The sequence below is a fragment of the Heterodontus francisci genome, chromosome 18 (genome assembly GCF_036365525.1).
Source record: "Heterodontus francisci isolate sHetFra1 chromosome 18, sHetFra1.hap1, whole genome shotgun sequence".
NCBI lineage: Eukaryota > Metazoa > Chordata > Chondrichthyes > Heterodontiformes > Heterodontidae > Heterodontus > Heterodontus francisci.
This window is the reverse complement of record NC_090388.1, coordinates 89,293,247-89,306,183: the sequence shown is the minus strand read 5'-3', so window position 1 is coordinate 89,306,183 and position 12,937 is coordinate 89,293,247. Positions and strand designations below refer to the sequence as shown.

The 12,937-nt window shown below is 55.0% G+C and overlaps 1 protein-coding gene across 2 annotated transcripts in view; it reads left to right on the top strand.

The window, feature by feature from the left end:
• The window catches only part of kdm5a (lysine demethylase 5A), a 390,488-nt gene that overhangs the window by 175,835 nt on the left and 201,716 nt on the right, over positions 1–12,937 (top strand). For both annotated transcript variants that reach the window (XM_068051114.1, XM_068051113.1), the window contains 3 exons: positions 4,236–4,417; positions 6,393–6,555; positions 7,754–7,873. In XM_068051114.1, coding sequence (XP_067907215.1) covers positions 4,236–4,417; positions 6,393–6,555; positions 7,754–7,873 — 465 coding nt within the window. The remainder of the gene's footprint in view (positions 1–4,235; positions 4,418–6,392; positions 6,556–7,753; positions 7,874–12,937) is intronic.

The window sequence follows — 12,937 nt, the reverse complement described above, 5'->3', positions numbered from 1 at the left end:
AAACACAAAAAGGTTGAATTTGTTTTGTTGTATAAATGTTGACAGTGTGAGAGCTCCCTGTAGTTCTTGCAACAATGCCATGGGATCTTTTATTCCCACCAGAACAGAAAACTGGAAAATCTGACAATACAGCACTTCCTCAGTACTGCTGAAGTGTCTCCCTCAGTTATGCACAAAAGTCCTGGAGAGGGGCTGGAATCCACAACCTTCTGACCCAGGCTTCAGAGAACCACCATCTCAGCCGAAGCTGGCTGATAGTTTTTGGGGAAATTAATTTGTTTACAGCTCTTGTTTGCCCACATTTCTGCGCTCCTTGTTTTTTCTTTCCTGAAATGGTCTCTCCCCACCCCCCCCCCCCAACCCGCACCACTCGCCCCCCAACCCGCACCACTCGCCCCCCAACCCGCACCACTCGCCCCCCAACCCGCACCACTCGCCCCCCCCAACCCGGGCCACTCGCCCCCCAACCCGCGACACTCGCCCCCCCCCAACCCGCGCCACTCGCCCCCCCAACCCGGGCCACTCGCCCCCCCAACCCGGGCCACTCGCCCCCCCAGCCCGCGCCACTCGCCCCCCCAGCCCGCGCCACTCGCCCCCCCAGCCCGCGCCACTCGCCCCCCCAGCCCGCGCCACTCGCCCCCCCAGCCCGCGCCACTCGCCCCCCCAGCCCGCGCCACTCGCCCCCCCAGCCCGCGCCACTCGCCCCCCCAGCCCGCGCCACTCGCCCCCCCAGCCCGCGCCACTCGCCCCCCCAGCCCGCGCCACTCGCCCCCCCAGCCCGCGCCACTCGCTCCCCCAGCCCGCGCCACTCGCCCCCCCAGCCCGCGCCACTCGCCCCCCCAGCCCGCGCCACTCGCCCCCCCAGCCCGCGCCACTCGCCCCCCCAGCCCGCGCCACTCGCCCCCCCAGCCCGCGCCACTCGCCCCCCCAGCCCGCGCCACTCGCCCCCCCAGCCCGCGCCACTCGCCCCCCCAGCCCGCGCCACTCGCCCCCCCAGCCCGCGCCACTCGCCCCCCCAGCCCGCGCCACTCGCCCCCCCAGCCCGCGCCACTCGCCCCCCCAGCCCGCGCCACTCGCCCCCCCAGCCCGCGCCACTCGCCCCCCCAGCCCGCGCCACTCGCCCCCCCAGCCCGCGCCACTCGCCCCCCCAGCCCGCGCCACTCGCCCCCCCAGCCCGCGCCACTCGCCCCCCCAGCCCGCGCCACTCGCCCCCCCAGCCCGCGCCACTCGCCCCCCCAGCCCGCGCCACTCGCCCCCCCAGCCCGCGCCACTCGCCCCCCCAGCCCGCGCCACTCGCCCCCCCAGCCCGCGCCACTCGCCCCCCCAGCCCGCGCCACTCGCCCCCCCAGCCCGCGCCACTCGCCCCCCCAGCCCGCGCCACTCGCCCCCCCAGCCCGCGCCACTCGCCCCCCCAGCCCGCGCCACTCGCCCCCCCAGCCCGCGCCACTCGCCCCCCCAGCCCGCGCCACTCGCCCCCCCAGCCCGCGCCACTCGCCCCCCCAGCCCGCGCCACTCGCCCCCCCAGCCCGCGCCACTCGCCCCCCCAGCCCGCGCCACTCGCCCCCCCAGCCCGCGCCACTCGCCCCCCCCAGCCCGCGCCACTCGCCCCCCCAGCCCGCGCCACTCGCCCCCCCAGCCCGCGCCACTCGCCCCCCCAGCCCGCGCCACTCGCCCCCCCAGCCCGCGCCACTCGCCCCCCCAGCCCGCGCCACTCGCCCCCCCAGCCCGCGCCACTCGCCCCCCCAGCCCGCGCCACTCGCCCCCCCAGCCCGCGCCACTCGCCCCCCCAGCCCGCGCCACTCGCCCCCCCAGCCCGCGCCACTCGCCCCCCCAGCCCGCGCCACTCGCCCCCCCAGCCCGCGCCACTCGCCCCCCCAGCCCGCGCCACTCGCCCCCCCCAGCCCGCGCCACTCGCCCCCCCAGCCCGCGCCACTCGCCCCCCCAGCCCGCGCCACTCGCCCCCCCAGCCCGCGCCACTCGCCCCCCCAGCCCGCGCCACTCGCCCCCCCAGCCCGCGCCACTCGCCCCCCCAGCCCGCGCCACTCGCCCCCCCAGCCCGCGCCACTCGCCCCCCCAGCCCGCGCCACTCGCCCCCCCAGCCCGCGCCACTCGCCCCCCCAGCCCGCGCCACTCGCCCCCCCAGCCCGCGCCACTCGCCCCCCCAGCCCGCGCCACTCGCCCCCCCAGCCCGCGCCACTCGCCCCCCCAGCCCGCGCCACTCGCCCCCCCAGCCCGCGCCACTCGCCCCCCCAGCCCGCGCCACTCGCCCCCCCAGCCCGCGCCACTCGCCCCCCCAGCCCGCGCCACTCGCCCCCCCAGCCCGCGCCACTCGCCCCCCCAGCCCGCGCCACTCGCCCCCCCAGCCCGCGCCACTCGCCCCCCCAGCCCGCGCCACTCGCCCCCCCAGCCCGCGCCACTCGCCCCCCCAGCCCGCGCCACTCGCCCCCCCCGCCCGCGCCACTCGCCCCCCCCGCCCGCGCCACTCGCCCCCCCAGCCCGCGCCACTCGCCCCCCAGCCCGCGCCACTCGCCCCCCCAGCCCGCGCCACTCGCCCCCCCAGCCCGCGCCACTCGCCCCCCCAGCCCGCGCCACTCGCCCCCCCAGCCCGCGCCACTCGCCCCCCCAGCCCGCGCCACTCGCCCCCCCAGCCCGCGCCACTCGCCCCCCCAGCCCGCGCCACTCGCCCCCCCAGCCCGCGCCACTCGCCCCCCCAGCCCGCGCCACTCGCCCCCCCAGCCCGCGCCACTCGCCCCCCCCAGCCCGCGCCACTCGCCCCCCCAGCCCGCGCCACTCGCCCCCCCAGCCCGCGCCACTCGCCCCCCCAGCCCGCGCCACTCGCCCCCCCCAGCCCGCGCCACTCGCCCCCCCAGCCCGCGCCACTCGCCCCCCCAGCCCGCGCCACTCGCCCCCCCAGCCCGCGCCACTCGCCCCCCCAGCCCGCGCCACTCGCCCCCCCAGCCCGCGCCACTCGCCCCCCCAGCCCGCGCCACTCGCCCCCCCAGCCCGCGCCACTCGCCCCCCCAGCCCGCGCCACTCGCCCCCCCAGCCCGCGCCACTCGCCCCCCCAGCCCGCGCCACTCGCCCCCCCAGCCCGCGCCACTCGCCCCCCCAGCCCGCGCCACTCGCCCCCCCAGCCCGCGCCACTCGCCCCCCCAGCCCGCGCCACTCGCCCCCCCAGCCCGCGCCACTCGCCCCCCCAGCCCGCGCCACTCGCCCCCCCAGCCCGCGCCACTCGCCCCCCCAGCCCGCGCCACTCGCCCCCCCAGCCCGCGCCACTCGCCCCCCCAGCCCGCGCCACTCGCCCCCCCAGCCCGCGCCACTCGCCCCCCCAGCCCGCGCCACTCTCCTCCCCCCCGCCCGCGCCTCTCTCCTCCCCCCCGCCCGCGCCTCTCTCCTCCCCCCCGCCCGCGCCTCTCTCCTCCCCCCCGCCCGCGCCTCTCTCCTCCCCCCCGCCCGCGCCTCTCTCCTCCCCCCCGCCCGCGCCTCTCTCCTCCCCCCCGCCCGCGCCTCTCTCCTCCCCCCCGCCCGCGCCTCTCTCCCCACCCCCGCCCGCGCCTCTCTCCTCCCCCCCGCCCGCGCCTCTCTCCTCCCCCCCGCCCGCGCCTCTCTCCTCCCCCCCGCCCGCGCCTCTCTCCTCCCCCCCGCCCGCGCCTCTCTCCTCCCCCCCGCCCGCGCCTCTCTCCTCCCCCCCGCCCGCGCCTCTCTCCTCTTCCCCCCCCGCCCGCGCCTCTCTCCTCTTCCCCCCCCGCCCGCGCCTCTCTCCTCTTCCCCCCCCGCCCGCGCCTCTCTCCTCCCCCCCCCCGCCCGCGCCTCTCTCCTCCCCCCCCCCGCCCGCGCCTCTCTCCTCCCCCCCCCCGCCCGCGCCTCTCTTCTCTCCCCCCCCCCCCCCCGCCCGCGCCTCTCTTCCCCCCGCCCGCGCCTCTCTTCTCTCCCCCCCCGCCCGCGCCTCTCTTCTCTCCCCCCCCGCCCGCGCCTCTCTTCTCTCCCCCCCCCCCCCCGCCCGCGCCTCTCTTCCCCCCGCCCGCGCCTCTCTCCCTCCCCACCAACCTATTTCTTACCCTCCCTCCCATCTCCCTTGCCCCCTCTGCCTGTGCCACCCTCTGGCTCTTTCCTCCCCTGTCTTCACCCTTGTTCTCCTCTCCTCTCCTCTGCCCTCTGTCTCCTTTTTTCCCATCCACTCACTTGCTCTCTGCTCCATGTCTCACCCCCTGCTATCCTTCTCTATGCTTTCTCAGGAATATGCCAACTCTGGTTGGAACTTGAACAACATGCCCGTCTTGGAGCAGTCCGTACTCACTCACATCAACGCAGACATCTCTGGGATGAAGATTCCGTGGCTTTACGTGGGGATGTGCTTCTCCTCCTTCTGCTGGCACATTGAAGACCACTGGAGCTACTCCATCAACTACCTGCACTGGTTTGTAACTTTACTGGGATCACATGGTCCTATCTCATGCCTAACCTAAGTGCAGCAATTCACTGAGCCACCAAACAGTATCAGTTTGAAGGAGATTCTTTGAATAATCCCATGTTCTTTTGAGTGCTGTAGAGACATTCATTGGAAGTAGAATCCATTTAATTATGTGCAATTTCTGCTAGCTATATTTGTTTTGAAGGTTATTTCTCTCCAGTGAACCATGCAGGACTAACCAGGTTGTAGAAATTAGCTTCTGGTGGTGAAGTTGCTCGATGATTAGTTTGCAAGGAAGGAAGTAGGGAAAAAATCCAAGAGTCCATGAGCTTGTCACTGGTATTTCAGTTCAGCTGGCCTTTCAGCTATACTTTCAATTGCTCTATTATCTTTAGTTCCACTACCTTACATGGTACATATTATTTGAAACAGTCATCATCATTTGAGTGCAGAATGTTGTCGCTGCACCCATCCAGGCGAGTGGTAAGAATTTCATCAGTCTCCAAACTTCAGCCTTGTTGTGGAGGAGAGATTTTTGAAGAGCCATGGGTGAATTATTTCCCTGATCAAAATCTTTCTGAAAAAGTGTAATTGCATGTTCTTTTGCTTCTGCATTGTCAGCCAAGAGTCAGGAAAATAAACTTTGTGTTTTGAGAGTAATGAAAAAATACTTGATGCATTTTCACCTACAGTGAATAGTTTGCCTTTTACACTGTTCACAGATTTGTTAGCATTATATCAGATTATGTTCTACTGTTGCAACATCATGCAGCTGTTAACTCAGGGAGTAACTGAGTTACCAGTGTGAGGAAACTGGATTAACATCTGGCAATTTAACTCTCATACTTCGGGGTTATCATTGAAAGTTAATTGAGGTCTCTTTTGATACCCTTCAAAGAAACTCCATTGCCTTTCGCCCCGTATATTCAACAGGATAAAGGAATCACGGAGATGCAACTGCAGTAGAACCATGCAGCACAGAAAGAGATCATTCAGCCCATCATGCTGTGCTAGCACTTGGAAAGAGCTGCCATGGATGCTCTTTAGCCATAGCCCTAGAAATTTCTCCCTTTCAAATAATTATCCAATTTTCTTTTGAAAGTTATGATGGAGTCTGCTTCTACCACCCTTTCCAGCAGTGCATTCCATGTCATAACAGCTCAGTGTATAAATAAATGCTCCTTATCTCCCCTCTGGTTCTTTTGCCAATAGTCTTAGTTCTGTGTCCTCTGGTTCCTGACGCTCCTGCCAGTGGAAATCGATCTTTGTTATTTACAATATCAAAAGCTTTCATAATTTTAAGTTCAATTATTAAAACTCCCTTCAACCGCCTCTGCCCTATGGAGAACAATCCCAGCTTCTCTAATTTCTCAACGTAACTGTTCCTCATCCCTGGTACTATTCGGTAAATCTCCTCTTCACCGTCTTCAGGTTTGGAAATCCTCCATAAGTTGTGATGTCCAGAATTGTACACAGTACTCCAGCTGAGATCTAACCAGGGTTTTATAAAGTTTCTGCATAATCTCCTTGCTTTCATATTCTGTGCCTCTGTTTATAAAGTCAGGGATCCTGTCATTCTTTTTAGCAGCCTTCATAACTTGTCCTGTCACCTTTAAAAATGTACACCCCAGATATCTCTGTTCTTGCACCCCCTTGAAAATTGTGCCATTTAATTTATATTGCCTCTCCTCATTCTTCCTACGAAAATGCATCGCTGGTGGTTGCTGGGAGGACAGAAAGATGTGAAGAAATTTGTTCTGATTAATTGACAAGTCTGAAATGTGTTTTGATCTGATGCTTGAGGTAACCATGCTTTCTCATTGAACCAATTGTTCAAGCCAAATAATGAAAAAATAAAATGCTGTAGTTTTTTTTTGTAGATGCATTTTAGTTCTTGCCAGAGCTGTGTATTATGCCTTTCTAAAGTATGTGTCAAACCAGAGGAGTGAGTTAGTGACTATCATTTGACTGCCTTTGACAGGGGAGAGCCAAAGACCTGGTATGGGGTGCCGGGTTACGCTGCTGAACAACTTGAGCTTGTAATGAGGAAGCTGGCTCCAGAACTCTTCCATTCTCAGCCAGATTTGCTGCACCAGCTGGTGACCATCATGAATCCCAATATTCTTATGGAACATGGAGTCCCGGTATGTTCTTCCTTTCCTCTCTGCCTTGTTACTCAGCTTGCATCTAATTTGTTGAGAAGGTATTTGTCACTGGAGGAAATTCATAATATTGGGTTCTAAGTCACCTGCCTAACTCTTCAGTCTGGATTAGCAGCACTTAAAAGCAAATAAACTCAGTTTTTCATGCATTTTGAAATTTAATTGTTTAAAACCTTTATTTTAGTGAAACTCTCCAAAGTTTTATTTGAATGAGTGCAGAGTATAATCTTCCTGTATAGAGGTGTAGTTTAACTCATTAACTTACAAATTATACTGTTATATGTTTATTTTTACATCTTTAGTTCTCCCCCAGCCCATTATAAAGGAACTTGATCTTGCAAGGCTTTAGGGAACATTTAGGCACTTTGTTAATGTGACCATTGTGAGGCGCGACATGGAACCTTAGTAGTTATCATAATCTGCTACTGACATGACCAAATGTACACACACATCTACTTTCCAGCAAGAGCCATTGGGTTGTGAATGAGAAATTTTTAAACTACCTTTGTGCCTGATTGGCGAAGCCAGTATGCAACCAAGCCATGCAGAACTGATGGCCCCAGTTTGTACTCACTTTGTTGATACCATTCTGGTTAACGACAGATTGTCACTTATTTTGTTCAGCTGAAACAGGCGCAAAGTTTGTACATATTATTTCTGTCCTGCAAAGAATAAGGCCCTGTGTATTAATATATGTAGCTTCCAGTAGGCGCAAATGCACCACACTGTGAGCCCTACTGACAATCTTAAATTGGTTGCCAGCGTAATTCTTAGCATACTGTGGATTATTTAGCAAATGTTGTCCAATCGCAGAATCATATCTAATGTTGGACATTAGTGACAACCATTTGCTGGTTCATTCCTGAGGGCAATGTCTTGACCAACCAGAGTCAAGCTGCCTGGTTTAAATTTTAAACAAAGCTTGGCAGTTAACTGTCAGTCACCGTAAACTGGTGCATTCGCTATGGCAACGCCTCTACCAATCAGAGTTCCCTTGCCATCCAGTCAGCACTCTCTTCTCTTGCAGTATAAGTTGTTATTTTCCCTTACATTGGTTATTCTTGTGATTGTCCTGATGAGTGCAAGATGAAAAGCTTCGACAACATGTCTCTATTTTCAGAGAGTATAATTAGTAGTTTCTACTGAGATTATATTGTCAATCTTCATTTTTCACCCTTAGGTGTTCCGAACAAATCAATGTGCTGGTGAGTTTGTGGTTACTTTTCCAAGAGCCTATCATAGTGGATTCAACCAAGGCTACAACTTTGCAGAAGCAGTGAATTTCTGTACAGCAGACTGGGTATGTCTCACACTTTCGAGAGGATGGTTTTCAGCAAGTCGGTGGTTCAGCTGTGCAGCTATGTTGTATGGTAGTACATCAAGAATCTTGGCAGTGCATAATACAGATACTTATTTAGTGCAGATATTCAAAGATGATAAAAATCCATCAATTCAGTCTAAGCCTTTCAAAAACTAACTTCATTTAATGAATACTGCCTATGCTGCACTTTTTAAACAATTGTTCTTGGACAAATTCAGAGCAAATAATAATATGATTATTAACATGATGGATAATTGACTGCTGATATTTTACAATAATAGGCACGGTGGTGTATTCTTGATGTGTTAATCGGTAAGGAATAACAGCACTGTGTTTATAGGTGTTTCTCCATGGGTGAGTTCCCATATCACCTGAATGAAAACTGCGAAGTAATGTGTGCATATTGGTTTGTACAAGGAATTCACTGAGGGTGCATTTTGTCTGCAGCAACTAACTCAAATGCAGCCCACCATTCACCATCACACCCGACACCTTACCCCACCACACCAAACATCATTTTGGCCACCTTCCATGGAGGCACCCGAAGCATTTTGTCAGCTCAACTGTGTGCACGTATGTCAAGGGTGACACAACCAGATACATTGGAAAGCACATTCCATTGCCCCAACCTCAGCTCCCCTGACTGTACTTCATAAAATTGTTACAGCTTCAGGCAGGAGAAGACCTTCATGCCATCTATCTGAACAACAACAACAACTTACATTTATATAGCAGCTTTAACCTAATAAAACATCCCAAGGCACTTCACAGGAACATTATAAAACAAAGTATGACATCAAGCTACAAAAGGAGACATTAGGTCAGATGACCAAAAGCTTGGTCAAAGGGATAGGTTTTAAGGAGTGTCTTAAAGAAGGAAAGTGAGGTGGAGAGGTGTAGGGAGGATATTCTGTAAGTGAATTTCTCATAACCTTGAATCCTATTTGATGGGAAGAACCAGTCTAGTTCCTTCTAGAACCCCTTTAAGGTTTCTTGTTCCACCACTTTTGCCAGTAATCTGTTCCATGTATTTTGGAACCTTTCAATTAAAACAAATCTTCCAAAATACCTGTTTTCTTTTGTTGTCCTTAATTTATAAATATTGTGTTTTAATTCTGTAAATGGCCAAAAAGTTTACTTCAGTCCAATTTGTCCAACTTTTAAATACACTTCTATCATATCCACTTTGTCTTCTCTCGAAAGAGAAGACCCAAGGTTTGGAAGACAGTTTGCAGGTGGTGTTCCCATGTGCCTACCACTCTTGTCCTAGCTGGTAGAGCTCGTGGATTTGGAAGGTACTGTCGAAGGAGCCTTGGCAACTTGTTGGTGGAACACATTGCCACTGTGCATCAGTGGTGGAGGGAGTGAATGTTTAGGATGGTGGATTGGATGCTGATCCGCTTTGTCCTGGATGGTGTTGAGCTTCTTGACTGTTGTTGGAGATGTACCCATTGAGGCAAAGGAGAATATTCCATCACTCTCCTGACTTGTGCCTTGTAGATGGTGGACAGGCTTTGGGGAGTCAGGAGGTGAGTTACTCACTGCAGAATTCCCAGCCTCTGACTGCTATTGTAGCCACCTCAGTATTTATATGGTTGGCCCGGTTAAGTTTCTGGTCAATGATAACCCCCTGCCCAGGATGTTGGTGGGGGATTCAGTGATGGTAATTCTATTGATGCCAAAGGGTGATGGTTTGATTCTCTTTTGTTGGAGATGGTCATTGCCTGGCTTTTGTGTGGCAAGAATGTTACTTGCGACTTATCAGCCCAAGCCTGGATATTGTCCAGGTCTTGCTGCATGTGGACATGGACTGCTTCAGTATCTGACAAGTTGTACAATGATCTACTTCCCCACTTCTGACCTTATGTTTGAAGGAAAGTCATTGATGAAGCAACTGAAGATGCTTGTGCCCCAGACACTACCCTGAGGAATTCCTGCAGCGATGTTGTGGAGCTGAGATGATTGGCTTCCAACAGCCATGGGATCTTCCTTTGTGCTAGGTATGACTCCAACCAGTGGAGAGTTTCCCCCTGATTCCCATTGACTCCAGTTTTGCTAGGGCTCCTTGATGCCATACTCAGTCAAATGCTGCCTTGATGTCAAGGGCAGTCATTCTCAACTCAGCTCTGGAATTCGGCTCTTTTGTCCATGTTTGGATCAAAGCTGTAATGAGGTCAGGAGCCAAGTGGCCCTAATGGAACCCAAATTGAACGTCAGTGAGCAGGTTATTGCTAAGCAAGTGCTGCCTGATAGCACTGTCGACGACACCTTCCATCGCTTTATTGATGATCGAGAGTAGACTGATGGGGCGGTAATTGGCCAGGTTGGATTTGTCCTGCTTTTTGTGTACAAGATATACGTGGGCAATTTCCCACATTGTCGGGTGGATGCCAATGTTGTAGCTGTACTGGAACAGCTTGACGAGGGTGCAGCCAGTTCTGGTGCAGAAGTCTTCAATATTACAGCTGGGATGTTGTCAGGGCCCAGAGCCTTAGCAGTATCCAGTGCTGTCGGCTGTTTCTTGATGTCACGTGGAGTGAATTGGATTGGCTGAAGATTTCTATCTGTGATGCTGGGGACTTCAGGAGGAGGCCAAGATGGATCATCCACTTGGCACTTCTGGCTGAAGATGGTTGCAAATGCTTCAGCCTTGTCTTTTGCACTGATGAATGATTTACATCTCTTCTGGACTGGAGAGGAACTTGGAGTGGGAGAGGAAGGATCCAGTTGTCATGGTCCACGTAGGTAGGACTAGGAAAGAGGTTCTGCTGAGGGACTGTGAGCAGCTCGGGGCTAAATTAAAAAGCAGAACCACAAAGGTAATAATCTCCGGATTACTACCTGAGCCACATGCAAATTGGTGCAGGGTAAATTAGATTAGAGAGGTAAACGCGTGGCTCAAAGATTGGTGTGGGAGAAATGGGTTCCGATTCATGGGGCACTGGGGAAGGAGAGAGTTGTTCTGTTGGGACGGGCTTCATTTGAACCATGCTGGGACCTGGCGAATCGTATAACTAGGGTTGTCGATAGGACTTTAAACTAGTGGGGTGGAGGGTTCAGTTGATGGGAAGTTTAAAAAATCAAAAAGAAACGAGAGATCAGAGGTGCAGGGTAATGAAGAGGCGAACGGTAATCCAAGTGTCACAGGAAGGGACAGAAAATATAAGCAGAAGAGTGCAGCAGAAATTAGAACCAGAATGAGTAATAATGGTAAAAAGTCAAAGCTTAAGGCTCTTTATCTGAATGCATGCAGCATTGGTAACAAGATAGATGAGTTGACGGCATAAATAGAAATAAATGAATATGATTTGATAGCTATTACAGAGATGTGGTTGCAGGGTGACCAAGACTGGGAACTCAATATTCAAGGGTATTCGACGTTCCAGAAAAATAGGCAAAAAGGAAAAGGAGGTGGGGTAGCTTTGTTAATAAAGGAAGGTATCAGTGCGGTGGTGAGTAGTGATATAGGTGCAATAGATCGTGATTTGGAATCAGTTTGGATGGAAATAAGGAATAGCAAGGGGAAGAAGTCACGGGTGGGAGTCATCGATCGGCCCCCGAAGAGTTGCGTCACTGTAGGACAAAGTATGAATTGGGAAATAATGGTGGCGTGTAAGAAGGGTGCTACAATTGTCATGGGTGATTTTAATCTGTAGACTGGACAAATTAGATTGGCAGAGGGAACATGGAAGACGAATTTTAGAATGCATCAGGGATTGTTCCTTAGAGCAATACATTGCAGAACCTACCCAGGGACAGGCTATTTTAGATCAAGTAATGTGTAATGAGGTAGGATTAATAAGAGATATCGTAGTTAAGGATCCTTTAGGCGGCAGCGATCACAACATGGTAGAATTTCAAATTCAGTTTGGGGGCGACCAACTTGAGTCTCAAATCTGGATGAGCAGTGACAAACATTTAAGTAGATACTTCATAACGTTCAGTAAAAATTTATCTCGGTCAAAAAGGACTCGGTGCGAAGGATAAACCACCCGTGGTTAACAAAGCAGTCAAGGAGAGTATCCAATCAAAAACTAAGGCATACAAAGTATTTAAAGAGGAGGTAGATAGATTTTTGAACTTTGGGGAGTTGAGGGCTATGAGGAGCTGGCATGAAAGAGGAATTGAGGTCTGGGGCAGATCAGCCATAATCATCTAATGACAGGGCAGGCTTGAGGGGACCGAATGGCCTACTCCTGCTCCTATTTCTTATGTTCTTATGATGTGCTGAGTTCCCCCATCTTTGAGGATGGGAATATCTGTGGAGCATCCTCCTCCTGCTAGTTGTTTAATTTGTCGTCACCATTCACGACTGGATGTGGTAGGACTACTCAGCTTTGATCTGATCCTGGGATTGCTTAGCTCTGTCTAGCATGCATGTAGTCCTGTGTTGTAGTTTCACCAGGTTGGCATCTCATTTTTAGGTCTGCCAGCTGCTCCTGGCATGCTCTGCTACACTCTTCATTGAACAGGGTTGGTCCCCTGGCTTGATGGTCATGGTTGACTGTGGGATATGCCAAGCCATGTGGTTACAAATTGTGGTTAAATACAATTCTGCTGCTGCCGGTGACCCACAGCACCTCATGGATCCCCAATTTGGAGCAGTTGGATCTGTTCTGAATCTATCCCATATAGCACATTGGTCGTGCCCTACAACACGATGGATGGTGTCCTCAGTGTGAGGACTGCTACCAGTATTGTCCTGAGCAGATGCATCTGCGACAGGTAAATTGGTGAGTATGAGGTCAAGAAAGATTTCCCCTCTTATTAGTTCTCTCACCACCTGCTGCAGGCCCAGTCTGGCAGATATGTCCTTCAGGACTCAGCCAGCTCGGTCAGTAGTGGTGCTATTCAAAGTCCCCTGCCCAGAGTACATTCTGTGCTCTTGCTACCCTCAGTGCTTCTTCAAGTGTTGATCAACATGGAGAAGTACTGATTCGTCAGCTGAGGGAGGGGCAGTAGGTGGTAATCAGGAGGTTTCCTTGCCCATATTTAACCTGATGCTATGTGACTTTATGGGGTCCGGAGTCAATGTTGAGGACT